Source organism: Rhineura floridana, chromosome 16 (assembly GCF_030035675.1).
Source record: "Rhineura floridana isolate rRhiFlo1 chromosome 16, rRhiFlo1.hap2, whole genome shotgun sequence".
In the NCBI taxonomy this organism is placed as follows: domain Eukaryota; kingdom Metazoa; phylum Chordata; class Lepidosauria; order Squamata; family Rhineuridae; genus Rhineura; species Rhineura floridana.
The window spans coordinates 10,576,017-10,589,961 of NC_084495.1; the positions used below are offsets into that span (position 1 = coordinate 10,576,017).

Genomic DNA, 13,945 nt, shown 5'->3' on the forward strand with positions numbered 1-13,945 from the left:
GGATCTCCTCTCAGCACCCTTCACAAAGCACATTTGCAGGATTCTTTGGAGAAAGCCATGACTGTTCAAAGAGGAATAGTGGAATAATAGTGGAAGAAATGTATGGTATAAATGTGGTCTAGGACTATGCACCGGATTTGGCCAAATCAGGCCCATTCAGATGTTTTTGGACATTTTTGAGTTGTGTTCTGACAGTCACAGATTGCTATAGCTTGAATGTAATGGCCCAGAATGACCAGGGGCTGTCAGGGGGTGGGGCATGGGGCAGGAAGGTGAGGCACCCCAGCTCTCTTTCCTTCCTGATGAGATGTGGGAGCAATCCTCCAGGGGTGTGGGTGCTATTTTGCAAGGGAAAGCCTTTTGTCAAGTAGCATCACACAGGCTCACTCTCTCGGCTCATGAGCTGAGAGAGTGATCCTAGGGGTTTCTGTTTGTCATGGGGCTTTCCAATAAAAATTGTTTGGTAAGCCTAACTGTCATGCAGCAGCAATTTTGGGTGAGTGTGGGGCTTGCAGTTGGGGTGGGGTTAACCTTACCTGTGCACTTTGATCACCTCTCAACTACTCCCTCTAGACAGCAAGTTAGACTTAAACATTCTTACTCATGTCCCAATGTAAGCTGCCTTCTAAGTCCAGTTGTTGTACAGTGGGGCAGCGGGGAAGCGGAGAGAAGAAAGAAAGAAAGAAAAGTGAAAAGGGGGAACGAAAAAATAGATGGTGAGAACAGAGCAACATGCTGTGCTCTAGTAAAGGAACAATGAGGAGCTCACTTTCAGCTCCTGATTGTTCCATTTAAGCCTGTCCTTACCTGTCCCACACTTGATGTCATGTATGATGTCAAGGGTTGGGACAGTGGGCATGGCTTGCCAAAAACAGCCGCGTGAGCCAAATGGAGAGAACTGGCAGGCCACATTTGGCCAGCAGGTTGGAGTTTCTCCTTCCCCTTGAATGGAACGTGGGTGTGTGGGTGAGACAGAAAGAGGGAGAGAGAGTGAAGTATCTCCGAGCACTGGTCCTGCCAACTGCCGGCCTATGACACCTGGGGGAAGGGGATGAGGTTGTCCAACTCTGCTCTTGACCCTACCATCTTTGACTTTGAAGATCCATATAGGCATAAAGTTGTATCCAGTGCTAGTCCTGCTGAGAGTAGACCCATTGAAATTAATGAGCGTACCTAACTTTGGTCCACTAATTTCAATGGGTGAGTAAAACTTAGGTGGATACAGCCCATAGATACTGAGTCTCCCCTGGAGTAGCCACTGGTCTGCCAGGAAGAGCGTCACTTTGATAATACCACATGGGAGCATAGATTGCATTTTCCACTGCTCTGGAAATGCATATGTGTTTAAGAAATGCTATTTCAGTTGCAATTTTTCTTCCATCTGGCTCTAATATTGGAAAAAATATCCCATTGCTGTTTGTCTCTCTGCCCTTCTATAACCACTTCTTCCCTCTTTTCTGTCCTCAAAAGGGGAAAGTTATGTGTGTTCGTCGGACAACTTTTTTAAGAAAGTGGAGTATACCAAGAATGTTAACCCCAACTGGTCCGTCAATGTGAAGACCTCTGCTAACATGAAAGCACCTCAGTCCCTGGCCAGTAGCAACAGCGCCCAGGCCAGAGAGAACAAGGATTTTGTGCGTCCCAAGCTGGTGACCATCATTCGGAGTGGGGTGAAACCCAGAAAGGCTGTGCGTGTGCTCCTGAATAAGAAAACAGCCCATTCATTTGAGCAAGTTCTTACCGATATCACAGAAGCCATAAAGCTGGAAACAGGAGTCGTCAAGAAGCTGTACACCCTGGACGGAAAGCAGGTAAGGTCACTTTCTTTGAATGCCCCTAAACCTCTTAAGTTTCACATCAGTACAATCCAGTGACTAGTGTCCACTGGAACTGGTGGGCTGCAAAGCAGAGAGACCAGCAGTAGGTGGAACCACTGGGCTCCTATTGGGAAGAAGGGTGGGATATTATTATTATTATTATTATTAATAATAATAATAATTAATTAATTACATTTCTATACCGCCCCATAGCCGAAGGTCTCTGGGCGGTGTACAACATAAAAATCAATATACAATATATAATATACAATTCATATTTGGTACAATTAAAAGGAAAAACAATACATCACATTTTAAATAAACATAAGTAAACAATAAATCTCAACAATATACATAACGTAATAACAGAATAAATAAAACAAACAAAACATAGCAATTATAACAATATCTACAACATATTCTCCAATGTCCCATTGTGCTTCTCCCCACCTAGCCTCATCTTCCATAACCAATAGCACTATAAACATTTCTTCCATTGTCTCCTTTCTCTGAAACAACCCCAAGACGACGCCAAGTGTGATGCTAATAATAATAATAATAATAATAATAATAATAACCACAGCTAGTGACAGGGAGGGGGTGGCCTGGCTGTAAGTAACAAGGCAGGCAGGTGGGGAGAGGGCTGGCTGAGGGCAGACTGAGGCTGCTTTCACACTCCACTTTATTCCATTATTCTGACCACTTCTTACCTGGTAATTTGCAGATTATATTTGATCTTTCACATGATGTACAAGCTAGCTCCAGAATTCTAGTGGAATATAGTGCTATTTTTGTGATAAATGATACCCAAAGGCTGGGAACCCAGAAAATCGGGGGAGTTTTTTGCTAGCTGCAGCCACTCACGTGACAAGCATTCCAGGATACAGTGTGTTCCCACCTTTTAGGCATGTGTGTTTTGGGTTGTTGTTTTTTTTTGCCTGATGAAAATTGTACTGGTATTCCAGCATAGGCGCAGGTAGCAGCGCCATTTCCCACACACACCCCTGTGTCTATACAACTAAAAAAAGAAGAAGTCAGATGCTAAAAGGAGAGGGGTTCATGGTGACAGGATGAGATCTTAGACCTCCTACACAGTGGGGAACTACAGTGTGCATGTGTATAATGAGTGAGGGACAAAAATAAGACGTTCATCACAGCTGTGTGAAAGACAGTTGTGCGTAATGCCAGTATATCAGCTGAAAAAACGGCTGTTCCTTAACGCAACAGGTACTGCAGTGTGAAAGGGATTTCAGAACAGCAGTGCCAGCTTTTTAATTCATTAAATCCATCAACACATTCAGCCCCATGTGTGAACGCAGCCTGAGATTGGTGGGACAGTGACCCATTCACCCTAATGGACTGGCCTCCACTGGTACAACCAGAGGAAGAAATGATGCAGTTGCAGAATTCTGAGATGTTTGTCCGAGATACTTATAAACCTCATCAAATTCCTAGCCTAAGAGCCACCAAATGGGAGACCAGTTGCAACACTGGTGTTACCCTCTCAGGCTAACTGTGCAGCAGCCAGGGTTGGCGTTTCATTCCTGGACTGAGACAGTTTCCTCAGTGGAGTTTCTCATGTTCTGGCCCTTATCCACACCTGTTACCTGATCTTAAGCCTACTCACATGATGCTTGGGCAGGTAAGCTGACTTGGTCATATGATGCCCTTGTAGGTCTGATGTCTGCCCTGAGGCTTATACACAATACACAATATCATGTAATAATTGTGGTTATACACAGTAATGCATTTCTAGTATAAAAATGTAATTTTTCTCCATTTGCAATTGCTTATGCTCATGTTCAAGATGCTGCTTTCAATCTAGATTGTTTCACAATCCTGCTGTCCAAAAGGGCAGGTGTGGCTATTTGATATGCATTTGAAACCCCTCCCCTTCATTAGGTTATCTATGCCTTTTCCTCCCTGGACATGCGCCAGGTGAATGAAGAAGGAAGTGGTGATTGTGATCTTGGTGCAAGCCCAGCGACAACCACATTCGGCAGGTGTGGATGCCTCCCCCCCCCCCAAATTGCCAGGACTGCCTACATCTTTTTTCAAATGTACCCGCTGCGGGGTAATGCCAAATCAATCTGCAATGCTCTTTCATTTTTGAAATGAAACCAGTTTGTCAAGAAACACTTAACAGGCAATAGATCTAGATTGTGTTGACTACATAGAAAAAACCAAGTACTCAGTCTCCAGTTATTCTAGAATAAAGTGTCATGTGTATGCAGCCTCTCACCTTTATACTCTTGCAAGTTAGCTACCTTCATAACTGCATCAAACATCTTCCTGAGGAAGGGCCAGTGCTCAGTGGTAGAGTCCCTGTTTTGCATAAGAATGTAATCGGAGCCGTGCTGGATCAGGCCAGTGGCCCATCGAGTCCAGTATCCCATTTCTTACAGTGGCCAACCAGTTCCCTAGGAGAAGCCCACAAGCAAGACCTGAGTGCAACAGTGCTCTCCCCATGTGTAATTCCCAGCAACTTGTGATTCGGAGGCCTAAAGCCTCTGATGGTGGAAGTAAAGCACAGCCACAGCTTCCATGAAGTGGCCTCGTTCTCTTTAAAACCATCCAAGTTGGTGGTCAACACTACATCTCCTGAGAGCAAATAAATCCCCAGGTTCAATCCCCGGCTTCTCCAGGAAGGTCTGAGATTGAATCCTGTCTGAAATCCCTGTTGCCAGGCAATGTGGATAATACTGACCTTGGTGGACTAATGATCTGACTGAGTATAGGCAGCTTCCTAATCTTCTTTCTTTCTTCCACATTCAAATTCAGCCTTCAACAACCTAGTTCCATCTGGACTACAGTTCCCGCTGACTAGTGCTGATGGAAATTGTTGTCCATCTGGAGGGCACCATGTTGGGGAAGGCTGCCATAATCCATAAGCAGTTTGAGAAGATCACGTCAACTTCCTGTTGAATTACAGCCCTTGGGGGAAGTAAATGATGCTAGGAAACAGGTAGCCCTCAGCCCAATATGCAGTATGCTAACTTTTCAAAGCAATTAATTAATGACGTTCGTGAAAAACTGGGAGACTCAGTGAAAGATCCTTTAAATATTTGAAAGCTGTGCAGCACAATCCTAGGGATATTTCCTCAGAAGTAAGTCTCACTGTGTTTCATTGGATTTGCTGCCTCCCCAGGAGGCATAGGATTGCAGTCCTCTCTCGCTCTACTGTTTTATGACCTGTTGCCAGCTCCTCCCCAAGTTTCCCTTACCCATGTTTTCCATATTCCTTCCCTGATACTAAAGCCTTGCTGACTAAGTGAACATCTACTGAAGCCTAAAATTAACCTGCCAAAGTGGCCACCATCTGTTCCTATAGAAGCTCAACTTTTCATGCCAGTGGTTGTGTTACTAAATTGTCACTGGTATTAGTATCAGGCAGGGGAATGCAGCCAACCATCGAGGAAAACAGATGCACCATCACCTCTGTCCTGAGCACCAGTGAGCCATGAATATTCTCCAAAGGATTCCTCTCTCTCCCCCGCCCTGCCTTTAAAATAAACAATACAAGCAGATTGTGCCACAGTATTATTTTGGCTTTAGGGCATAGTTTCAACAATTCTCAAGCTTCACACTAGTCAGAACGTTTTAAAGCTAAAAGGATTGCTGTCTGCCTAGAAACAAAGTGGGCAAAAGAGGTGGTAGAGATCATGAGAGAGGAGTAGAGTTCCCCTCTTCCATCCCCTTATTCTTCTGTGGGTTGGCTAAACACGTGTTCCACCTTCCTTTGGGTTTATTACAGAGGTTTTTCCAGCATTAAGTCTGGAATTGGCACATGGACAGTTTCCTCCAGCTTTAAAGGACCCTGCTGTTCATTGCATGCATGTGCTTGTGCGACTGCAAGTTATCTCAATGCGCATGAGTATGCCTGTGTGTGCTCGTAAATTATAGTGCAAAACGGGATTTTGATGTGATTGTGCATTTTTGCACTGTGCTTCATCCATAGACACATGCATGGGTATTGGTAACCTAGATAGGGAGGGGAACAGGGAGAGACAAACAAACATAAGGAATGTCTCTATGAAGTCCATAATTTTTTTAAAAAGGACGAATAATGGATGAGTGTCAACACATTCATGCCACTCTACAAACAGGTAATTGTGCACCCCAAACTCCTGGGATAGAATCTAGCTAGCTAGCTAAACAAATCTGATTTCTTTAGGGCTAGATTTCAGAGTGAGGAGAAGGTCTTTTTAAGGAGGAGTTTAAAGAGTACTGTTTCATTTTAGTTTGAATTGAGTTTTATTCTATGATTGTGATTAGCCAACAATATGATTATATAACAAATTTAAATGCAATGGAATAAAACCCAATTCAAACCCAAGATGTAATGATAGCCACTGGTTTAGGGAACTTATTGTTAAAAGAGGGGATTGATTGGATGACTTCATAGAGGACAGTTCTATCAAAGGCTAGCAGCCATGGTAGATAAATAGAACCTCAAGGTCCAGAGACAGTATGCCTTTGAATACCAGTTAATGGGGGGCAATTGCATGGGAGGGCTATTGTCTTCAAGCCCTAGCTTGTAGGCTCCTTGAAGGTGTCCAGTTGTCCTCTGTGTAAAGCAGGATCCTGGGCAAAATGAACTAATATGGCAATGCTCTTCTTATGTAATGGACCCACTGATGTGCCAAGACATCAGATCTTGGGCCAATATAGATCAATTGATGCTGTGTCAAAAGAGATTGTACCATTTTATATCAGTTGGATCATCATACAACAGATCTGATCCAAGGCTTGAGGATCACCCTGTTGTTTAAAATGACAAGCTCATCACTTGTATTGATGGAACATAGGGTAGGACAGGCACAGAGTAGGCAATCAGTTGAGCACATGAGCAGATAATTACATGAGCACACCAAGATTCCTTTTTGCACTGTGCTTTATCAATGCAAATAAGCCCTTGTGCACATCATTAAAATGGGGGAAGGGAAATATTCCACACATCAGTGTGTCTGTTGCAGACTAGACAAGGTTACTCAGAATCTTCAAATCCAGGGGGAAATGTGTCAAAGTAGGATTTCATAAGGATCCCTAGGATGAAGATTGGATTGATAACTATCTAATACAGTATATCTAATGTGTGTGTTTTCCAGCTCAGTCCACTGATATCAGGAACAATATTTGTTTTAAAATAGTGCCAGCAGGGCTCAGAACTTTTCCAATGAATATTTATACTTCTACTATATACCTACTTTGTGAAAGGGACGATAATTTAAAATCAGATTGAGAAGAGTCTGTTTATGTTACATACATGGAAGACTAGCTGGGGAGATGGGGGGATACACACACTGCACAGATACAGCAGCTGGAACCACACAGAAGGTCGCAGCTTTTGCAGCTCTGCTCCATGAAAAAACAATGGAAATAATAAGTGGTATTGACTCCACAAGAATAATTATGCAGCCAGTCTGCCTGCAGGGCATCAGAGGAGAGCCGGAAGATGAGGTCCTGCAATTCTCTCCCCGGCCCTCGCCATCTGTTCTCTGCTGCTTAGTTGCTATCTGGTCCACTGGCAGGGCCTGCGAAAGCTCGTTCCACTCTTGGCTCTCTGCAGAGATCAGTCCGCACTATATACTGATGGGCTGGCAGGCTCAGAAACCTGCTAGAGGTACTTGACCTCAGATGCAATGTCTGATGGTGGGAAAAGAGAAAATGGCATAGAGTTTTCCCCTTCTTTTCCTTTTTGACTAACTATGACAGTTCCTGAGAGAGCCAGTGTGGTGTAGTGGTTAAGGTGCTGGACTACGACCAGGGAGACCAGGGTTCGAATCCCACACAGCCATGAAGCTCACTGGGTGACCTTGGGCCAGTCGCTGCCTCTCAGCCTCATGAAAACCCTATTCATAGGGCCACCATAAGTCGGAATCGACTTGAAGGCAGTACATTCACATTTTTACGTATGCAAAGTATTATTGAAATATATATTTTTTAAAAAACTACTGTAGTTGGAATGCTTGGTGACACATGATGAACTTGAAAGTGTGCAGTTATTTCCCTGTGTTCCTGCTGGGAGGAAGGGCGGGATATAAATTTAGTAATCAACAACAACAACTTGTAAGCTATGTGAATAGAAATATACACTGGCAGCTGGTGGCTCCATGTCAGTGGGGCGGTGGAATCTGCTCTGGGTTTTAGTAGAAACTTTCAAGGAGCTGTTTAAGGTTCTGAGCCCACCAGCCGCCGCTGGAAATACATATATAAATGCTCATACCCTCCTCCAATATCTCATGGCTCCACATGGAGAGAATTCTTGTGTGTCCAATGACTTTCTGGGATAAACATTGTTGGATTTTCCTGTCAGCCTGTTTGGGGTTAGGCTCCAATGATCTTGGTCTAAGGACATAGGGATATTGCTCCTGCTCTACTGTTGCTATGGTTTGTTCTTTGTCTGTTTACTTATATTTGCATGTGAAAAATCAACAAAATATATTTTCAAACACTCCTCCCACAAAACAAACCATGGTTGGAATAGAAAAGGGGAACCAATTTATTTATTTCCAGCAACCATAGACCATTTTTCACCATAGATGGTCTCAAAGCAATTTACAAAACAATAAGTAAAGCAATGCATGTGTTAAGTAATATGATATTTAGCACATTTTTAAAAACCCACACACGTAGGTAAAGACATAAGATGGATCAAATACATATTAGACAGGCCTTTTCTTCAGTGGTTTTCCCATGGAACTCCTTGTGCTTGGAATTGCCTCCTGGAATGCCCCCATAAAACTTAGGGATGGAGCTACTTCATACCTCCTGGATTTATACACAGATTGGAACTTATGTATCCTTCCAATTTCATACTCTGTATTTTAAATACAGCTCTCAGTTTAAAAAAATTCCAAAATGCATGCAAAATTTTAGGATGAAATGCATTTGGAAATGCACACACTGAGATAAAAATATGGTTTTTGTGATAAAATATATATTTAAATGCAAACTTTCATATGGCTTTTTTTAACTGCAGGTTGATACAATAAACAGGATAGGATAAATGAACAAATAACACATGAATGAACACATAAAATGAATGAATGAAATTGGCATAGGGTGGTATTCAATGTTAGTCTTACTTTTATCTATTTATTTATTTAACAAAATTTATATATCTCTTGAATGCAAAGAACTCTTAATTGGTTTACAAATAACATTTAAATTATCAATAAAACAGAAACAAATAATTAAAAACATATTTAAAACAATTAAAACAGCCACTAACTAAAAAGATTAAAAACAGGTCAACGTCTATGTGCATGGAAATGCTAGCCTAAACGGAAACGTTTTAAGCAGGTGCCGAAAGGAATACAGCCAAGGTGCCTGCCTGCTGCCAGTTGTAAACCCATGGACTAACAGGCTCATTCATTTCAATGGGTCTACTCTGAATAGGACTTAGCTGAACATAACACATGGACTGGACAGAGACTGTTTTGTCCTTTCCTTAGATCACTTCCCTATTTTATTTAAGCCTCTTCTCAATACTTTCCTTTTCTAGGGAGCCTTTGGGAAACCCCCTAAATTCCTCCCTATACCTTACTGCAACTAAACCAAAATATGTATAATTGAAATACTCTCATATTCTCCCCCTGCCTACCCATGCCTCAATGAATTCCTTTCCTCTGCCATTTTCCCTGTATCTGACTTAGACTGTTAGTACCTAGAGGTAGGGAGCTGTCCTATCAGTTCATTGTAAAGTGCTGTGGACATACACGACACTGTGTTAAAAGCAACAACAACAAAAGCAACCATTTCAAATCGAGTGCCATCCTCCCAGAAGGTCTCCAAATCTGAAATGTAAAATGAGATTCCACACAAGTATGGTCAGTGATGGCTGGTGCCTATTGGGACCAATAAGGCAGGAGGCTGGAAGACCAACAGTAGATGGAGCCAGAGCCAATGACAGGCTGAAAGTAAGAAGGCAGACAATAATTGGTAGGGCAATGTCCCATTCTTCCTAATGGACCAGGCTCCACTGAGTACGGTCAGCAAGAGAGATGGACTACTTCCCTCCAGGCTCATAATGGATTGGCTGAGAAAATAATCTGAGCTACTTGCCCCCCCCAAAAGAAAATCTGCAGTAGGTTGGTTTATTGTCCATGCCACTCTGACTTTAGAAGCATTACTAGCCCCTAAAGCTGATATTTATGCTCAAACTCAGTGAGCTTCACTGGCATCTTATCCAAGACTAGCACCTAACATGGGAACTGGAGTCAGAGTCATAACCGGAGCCAGAACTAGTGAGCTGACACCAAGACATTCAAAAGAGAGCTGATAACCCAGTAAGTGTTTGGATGAGACAGAAACCTATATCTAGTTTTGGTGTACAAAGCCCTATACAGCTTGGGACCAGGATCCTGAAAGATCGTCTTACTCCTTATATACCCAGATGATCACTGCACTCTGCAGGTGAGGGCCTCCTGCAGATACCATCTTATCAGGAGGTCCACTCTGCACAACATAGGAAGCAGACCTTTAGTGTTGTTAAATTGACCTTTTGGAATTCCCTTTCCTTAAATATTAGCCAGGCACCATCTCTGTTATCTTTGCGGTGCCTACTGAAGACCTTCCTCTTTCAACAAGCCTTTTAAGTAGAGGCCTTATCCCAATCTGCATCTGTTGGAAATGCTTTTTAAGTTGTTTTCAAAGTTTTTTAAAAGATATGTTTTTAAGATGCTTTGTTTTAATATGTTTTAAAGTCTTTTGTTTTTAAGATGTTTTAAAGTATTTTTGTCGGCCACCCTGGACTCCTTCTGGGAGAAAGGGAGGGATATCAATCAATCAATCAATTGCCTCCTTTTGTCTGTCCAGAATCTTCCAACACTCTACTTCATTGGATGACCCCACTGGATTCTAGTATTATGAGAGAGGGAGTAAAATCTTCCTCTGTCTACTTTCTTGAAGCTTGAGGGGACTGTCTGCAGGCTTTAGGGGGCTGTTGAACAAAATGTCCTCTGGTGGGTATCTTCTCCATCACTGGGCCCTGGAGGGCTTACCTGGTAATGGTGAGAAGAACTACTCTGGATACTGCAAGAAGGTCATGGTTAGATGCCATTTTAACTTCACCTAGTACCCTGGAGCAATGTCACACCAGGGTCATTGTGGGTAATTTACATGGCAGCTAGACTTAAAGGGAGGCACCATGGGAATGTCGGACAGCAGTAGTGGGCCGTACCAAGGTGTTGAGGCACCAGCAACTGCTCCAGTGGAGGCTGGTCCATTGGTGCTAATGGGGCACTGCCCCACCAACCTCAGTCTGCCCTCACCTGCTGGCCTACACTTGACTGCCTTCTTACTTATAACCAGTCCAGGGCATGGCCCTGGCTGTCAGCTTCCTCCTCTTCCTTATTCTCAGTGTTGCCCTTGTAGAACTCAGCAGGGAGGAGGAGGAGGAGCTGGAGGAGGACAAAACTAGAATTGGTTAGTTCTGCCAGTCATTGGCTCTGGCTCCACCTACTGTTGGGCTCCCTGCATTCCGCCCCACCAGTCCCAATGGGCACCAGCTGCCACTGAACTGCCCAATGATGCCATGTGCTGATGCCAGCCCAGATTTTTTAAAAATTGAGAAACTGAAAGATTTGTGAACTTCCTAAACCTGAAAAGCTCTCCTAGAGAGTTCATCATTTTGGGATAGCTCAGCTGTGAGGGAACAGAAATCAATGAAACAATCCGGCTTCCCTTTTTTATAGCCATATCAGAAACCTTATCAGCTGCTGGCAGACTGCAGGATTACATGTAAATGAAGTATCAAAGGCTAGAATTAGAATATTACCAATGATGAATATGTCTCTTGCATGCTCGAGAGGGCTTCACAGTGGATTAAAAGCATCCCAGCCTACATCTCTTAATTCTTGCTGAAAGTTTAAGGCCCTTTTTTAAAAAATAAATTTTAATACTATGTTATTACTTACAATGACCCTATAGATTTTCTATTATTTTAGACAACTGCAATCAATGAGGTTTATATCTGGATAAATACACATGAGGATGAAACAAAAATGATGAGAATATAGCCAAACATTCCAGTTAACAAATTGCTTCATGGTTTATGTAGGAAATTTCTAACTTTTTTGGCATCATTTACTGTTCAAAATTTGAAACACATTTGAAATGAATTCCTTCCCCCCCTTTTTTTACTTCTGATGTTAATCTGTCTTTTAATCCTTGTTTTTCATTGTCATTGGGGACTTGCCATAAAATCACCATTGCCTGTATTTCCTCTGCAAAAGTAAGATGTAAGAAGCAGCAAAAGAAACTCTCAGCTGTGCATAATAGCAAGGATTTGGACACCTCTTCATTACTAATCTTAAGTATTCATTTGGCAAATTATCTGCATTACATGCCAATTAGTGCCCGGGTCAAAAGCAATGGTGGGCAATATATAGACTGTAAGAGGGTCCAAGATGCTTGTTTTAGAGACTGTACCAGGGGCAGCCAATGTGATGCCCTCCAGATTTTATTAGACTACAGTGCCCATCATCCCTGACCGTTGGCCATGTTGGCTGGAGCTGATGGGAGTTGGGATCCAACAACATCTGGGGAGCATCATGTTGACTATCCCAGAGGAGACAGAAATAATGAGAACCCTGGAAATAATTTTTAAGCCTTTAGCTTCTGCTCCTCACTGGTAAAGAGAGAAACTCTAAGCCAGCCTTTCCCAACCACTGTGCTTCCAGATGTTGCTGGACCACAACTCCCATCAGCCTCAGCCTCATTGCCAATGATCAGGAAAGATGGGAATTGTGGTCCAACAACATCTGGAGGCACACTGGCTGGGAAAGGCTGCTCTAAGCAAATGGCATAAGAAAATAATTAGCCCTTATTCAAAAAAAATCTAGGTCAATCAGCTGTTTGATGGGGGGAAAGGAAGGGAAAGAGACTCTCTCCTTCTCTCCTGAATTGCTTGTCAGTGGAATTTAGACTTTATATATATAAAAAAAGCTACATGATATCCGCCAAAGGAATCATGCACGCATTATCTGCTTCCATGCATTATTTCCCATCCTGAATGCAGAGAAGACGGAATGGACAAAATGGCCTTTCCCCCCATTTATGGCATTTTGGGCATGGGGTGCGGTTTCTTGTCCCTGGTGGTGTCGGGGACTGAGGGGAAGAGTAGCAGATATAAACATCAGCAGTCACTCCTGATGACCAGTACAGTAGGGCGCCGCTTTTCGGTGTTCCGCTAATACGGCGGCTTTCAATTAGAGTAAGGCCCCACTCATATAGCGCTTGTTTCGCTTTCACAGCATTTTTCAGGCGTCGGGCACCATTTCATTGGTGGAGTTCCACTTTTCAGCTGGTGTCGCTTTTAGGCGGGGGTCTGGAACATAACCCGCCGTATGAGTGGGGCCCTACTGTATTTCATTTCCCTCCGAATTCCCTGTTGTAGCAACGTTCCATTGCATGACACTTTTCCTGGGGGGGGGAAGAGAATGTGGCAATTTCCTCAAAAAGGATGGCAGCCCCCACTTTTGCTCACCATCTTTCGGTGGAGGCTTGTTTCCTCCGCTGTTGAATTAGGACCATGGTGGATCAAGTCCTTTGGGAGGAAAACAAAACGGTGGCCAAGGGGAGGCATGGAGACAATGCCCACTTTGCTGCCGCAGCTGCCATTAACAGCTGGAAAACACTCCCAAAAGAAAGTGCTTTTTTTAAAAAACACCCTATAGACAAAGTTGAGACAATACAAATGCATACGAGTGAAGGACGAAACAAAAGAAACGGAAATGAACTAAAGACAACATGCATGAGTCTTTTGACAATGAACACAAATGGCATCTCCAAACTGGAGGAGGGTTATTGCACAGGCCTCATGAAGAATTCCAACCGTGAGACATGTAGGAACATAGAAAGCTATCTTAGACTGTGTGGCACCGCTGGTCCGCCTTGCTCAGTATTGTCCTCACTGACTGGCAGCAGCTCTCCAAGGTTTCTTTTCCAACCCTACCTGGGATGCCAGGGGTTGAAGCTGGGACCTTCTGCATGCCAAGCAGATGCTCTACCACTGAGCTATAACCCTTCTCATAGAAAGGTGTCTTCCCCCCCCAGATAAATCAGTTAAAACAACACTCTGAAAAATATACATGAAGCCTGCCTCTCCCCTTGCTCTTGTGACA

The 13,945-nt window shown here is 43.2% G+C and overlaps 1 protein-coding gene across 9 annotated transcripts in view; it reads left to right on the plus strand.

The window, feature by feature from the left end:
- Nucleotides 1–13,945, plus strand: part of DCX (doublecortin) — a 147,449-nt gene that overhangs the window by 38,692 nt on the left and 94,812 nt on the right. For all 9 annotated transcript variants that reach the window (XM_061598738.1, XM_061598731.1, XM_061598733.1 and 6 more), the window contains one exon: nucleotides 1,471–1,811. In XM_061598738.1, the coding sequence (XP_061454722.1) occupies nucleotides 1,471–1,811 (341 nt within the window). The remainder of the gene's footprint in view (nucleotides 1–1,470; nucleotides 1,812–13,945) is intronic.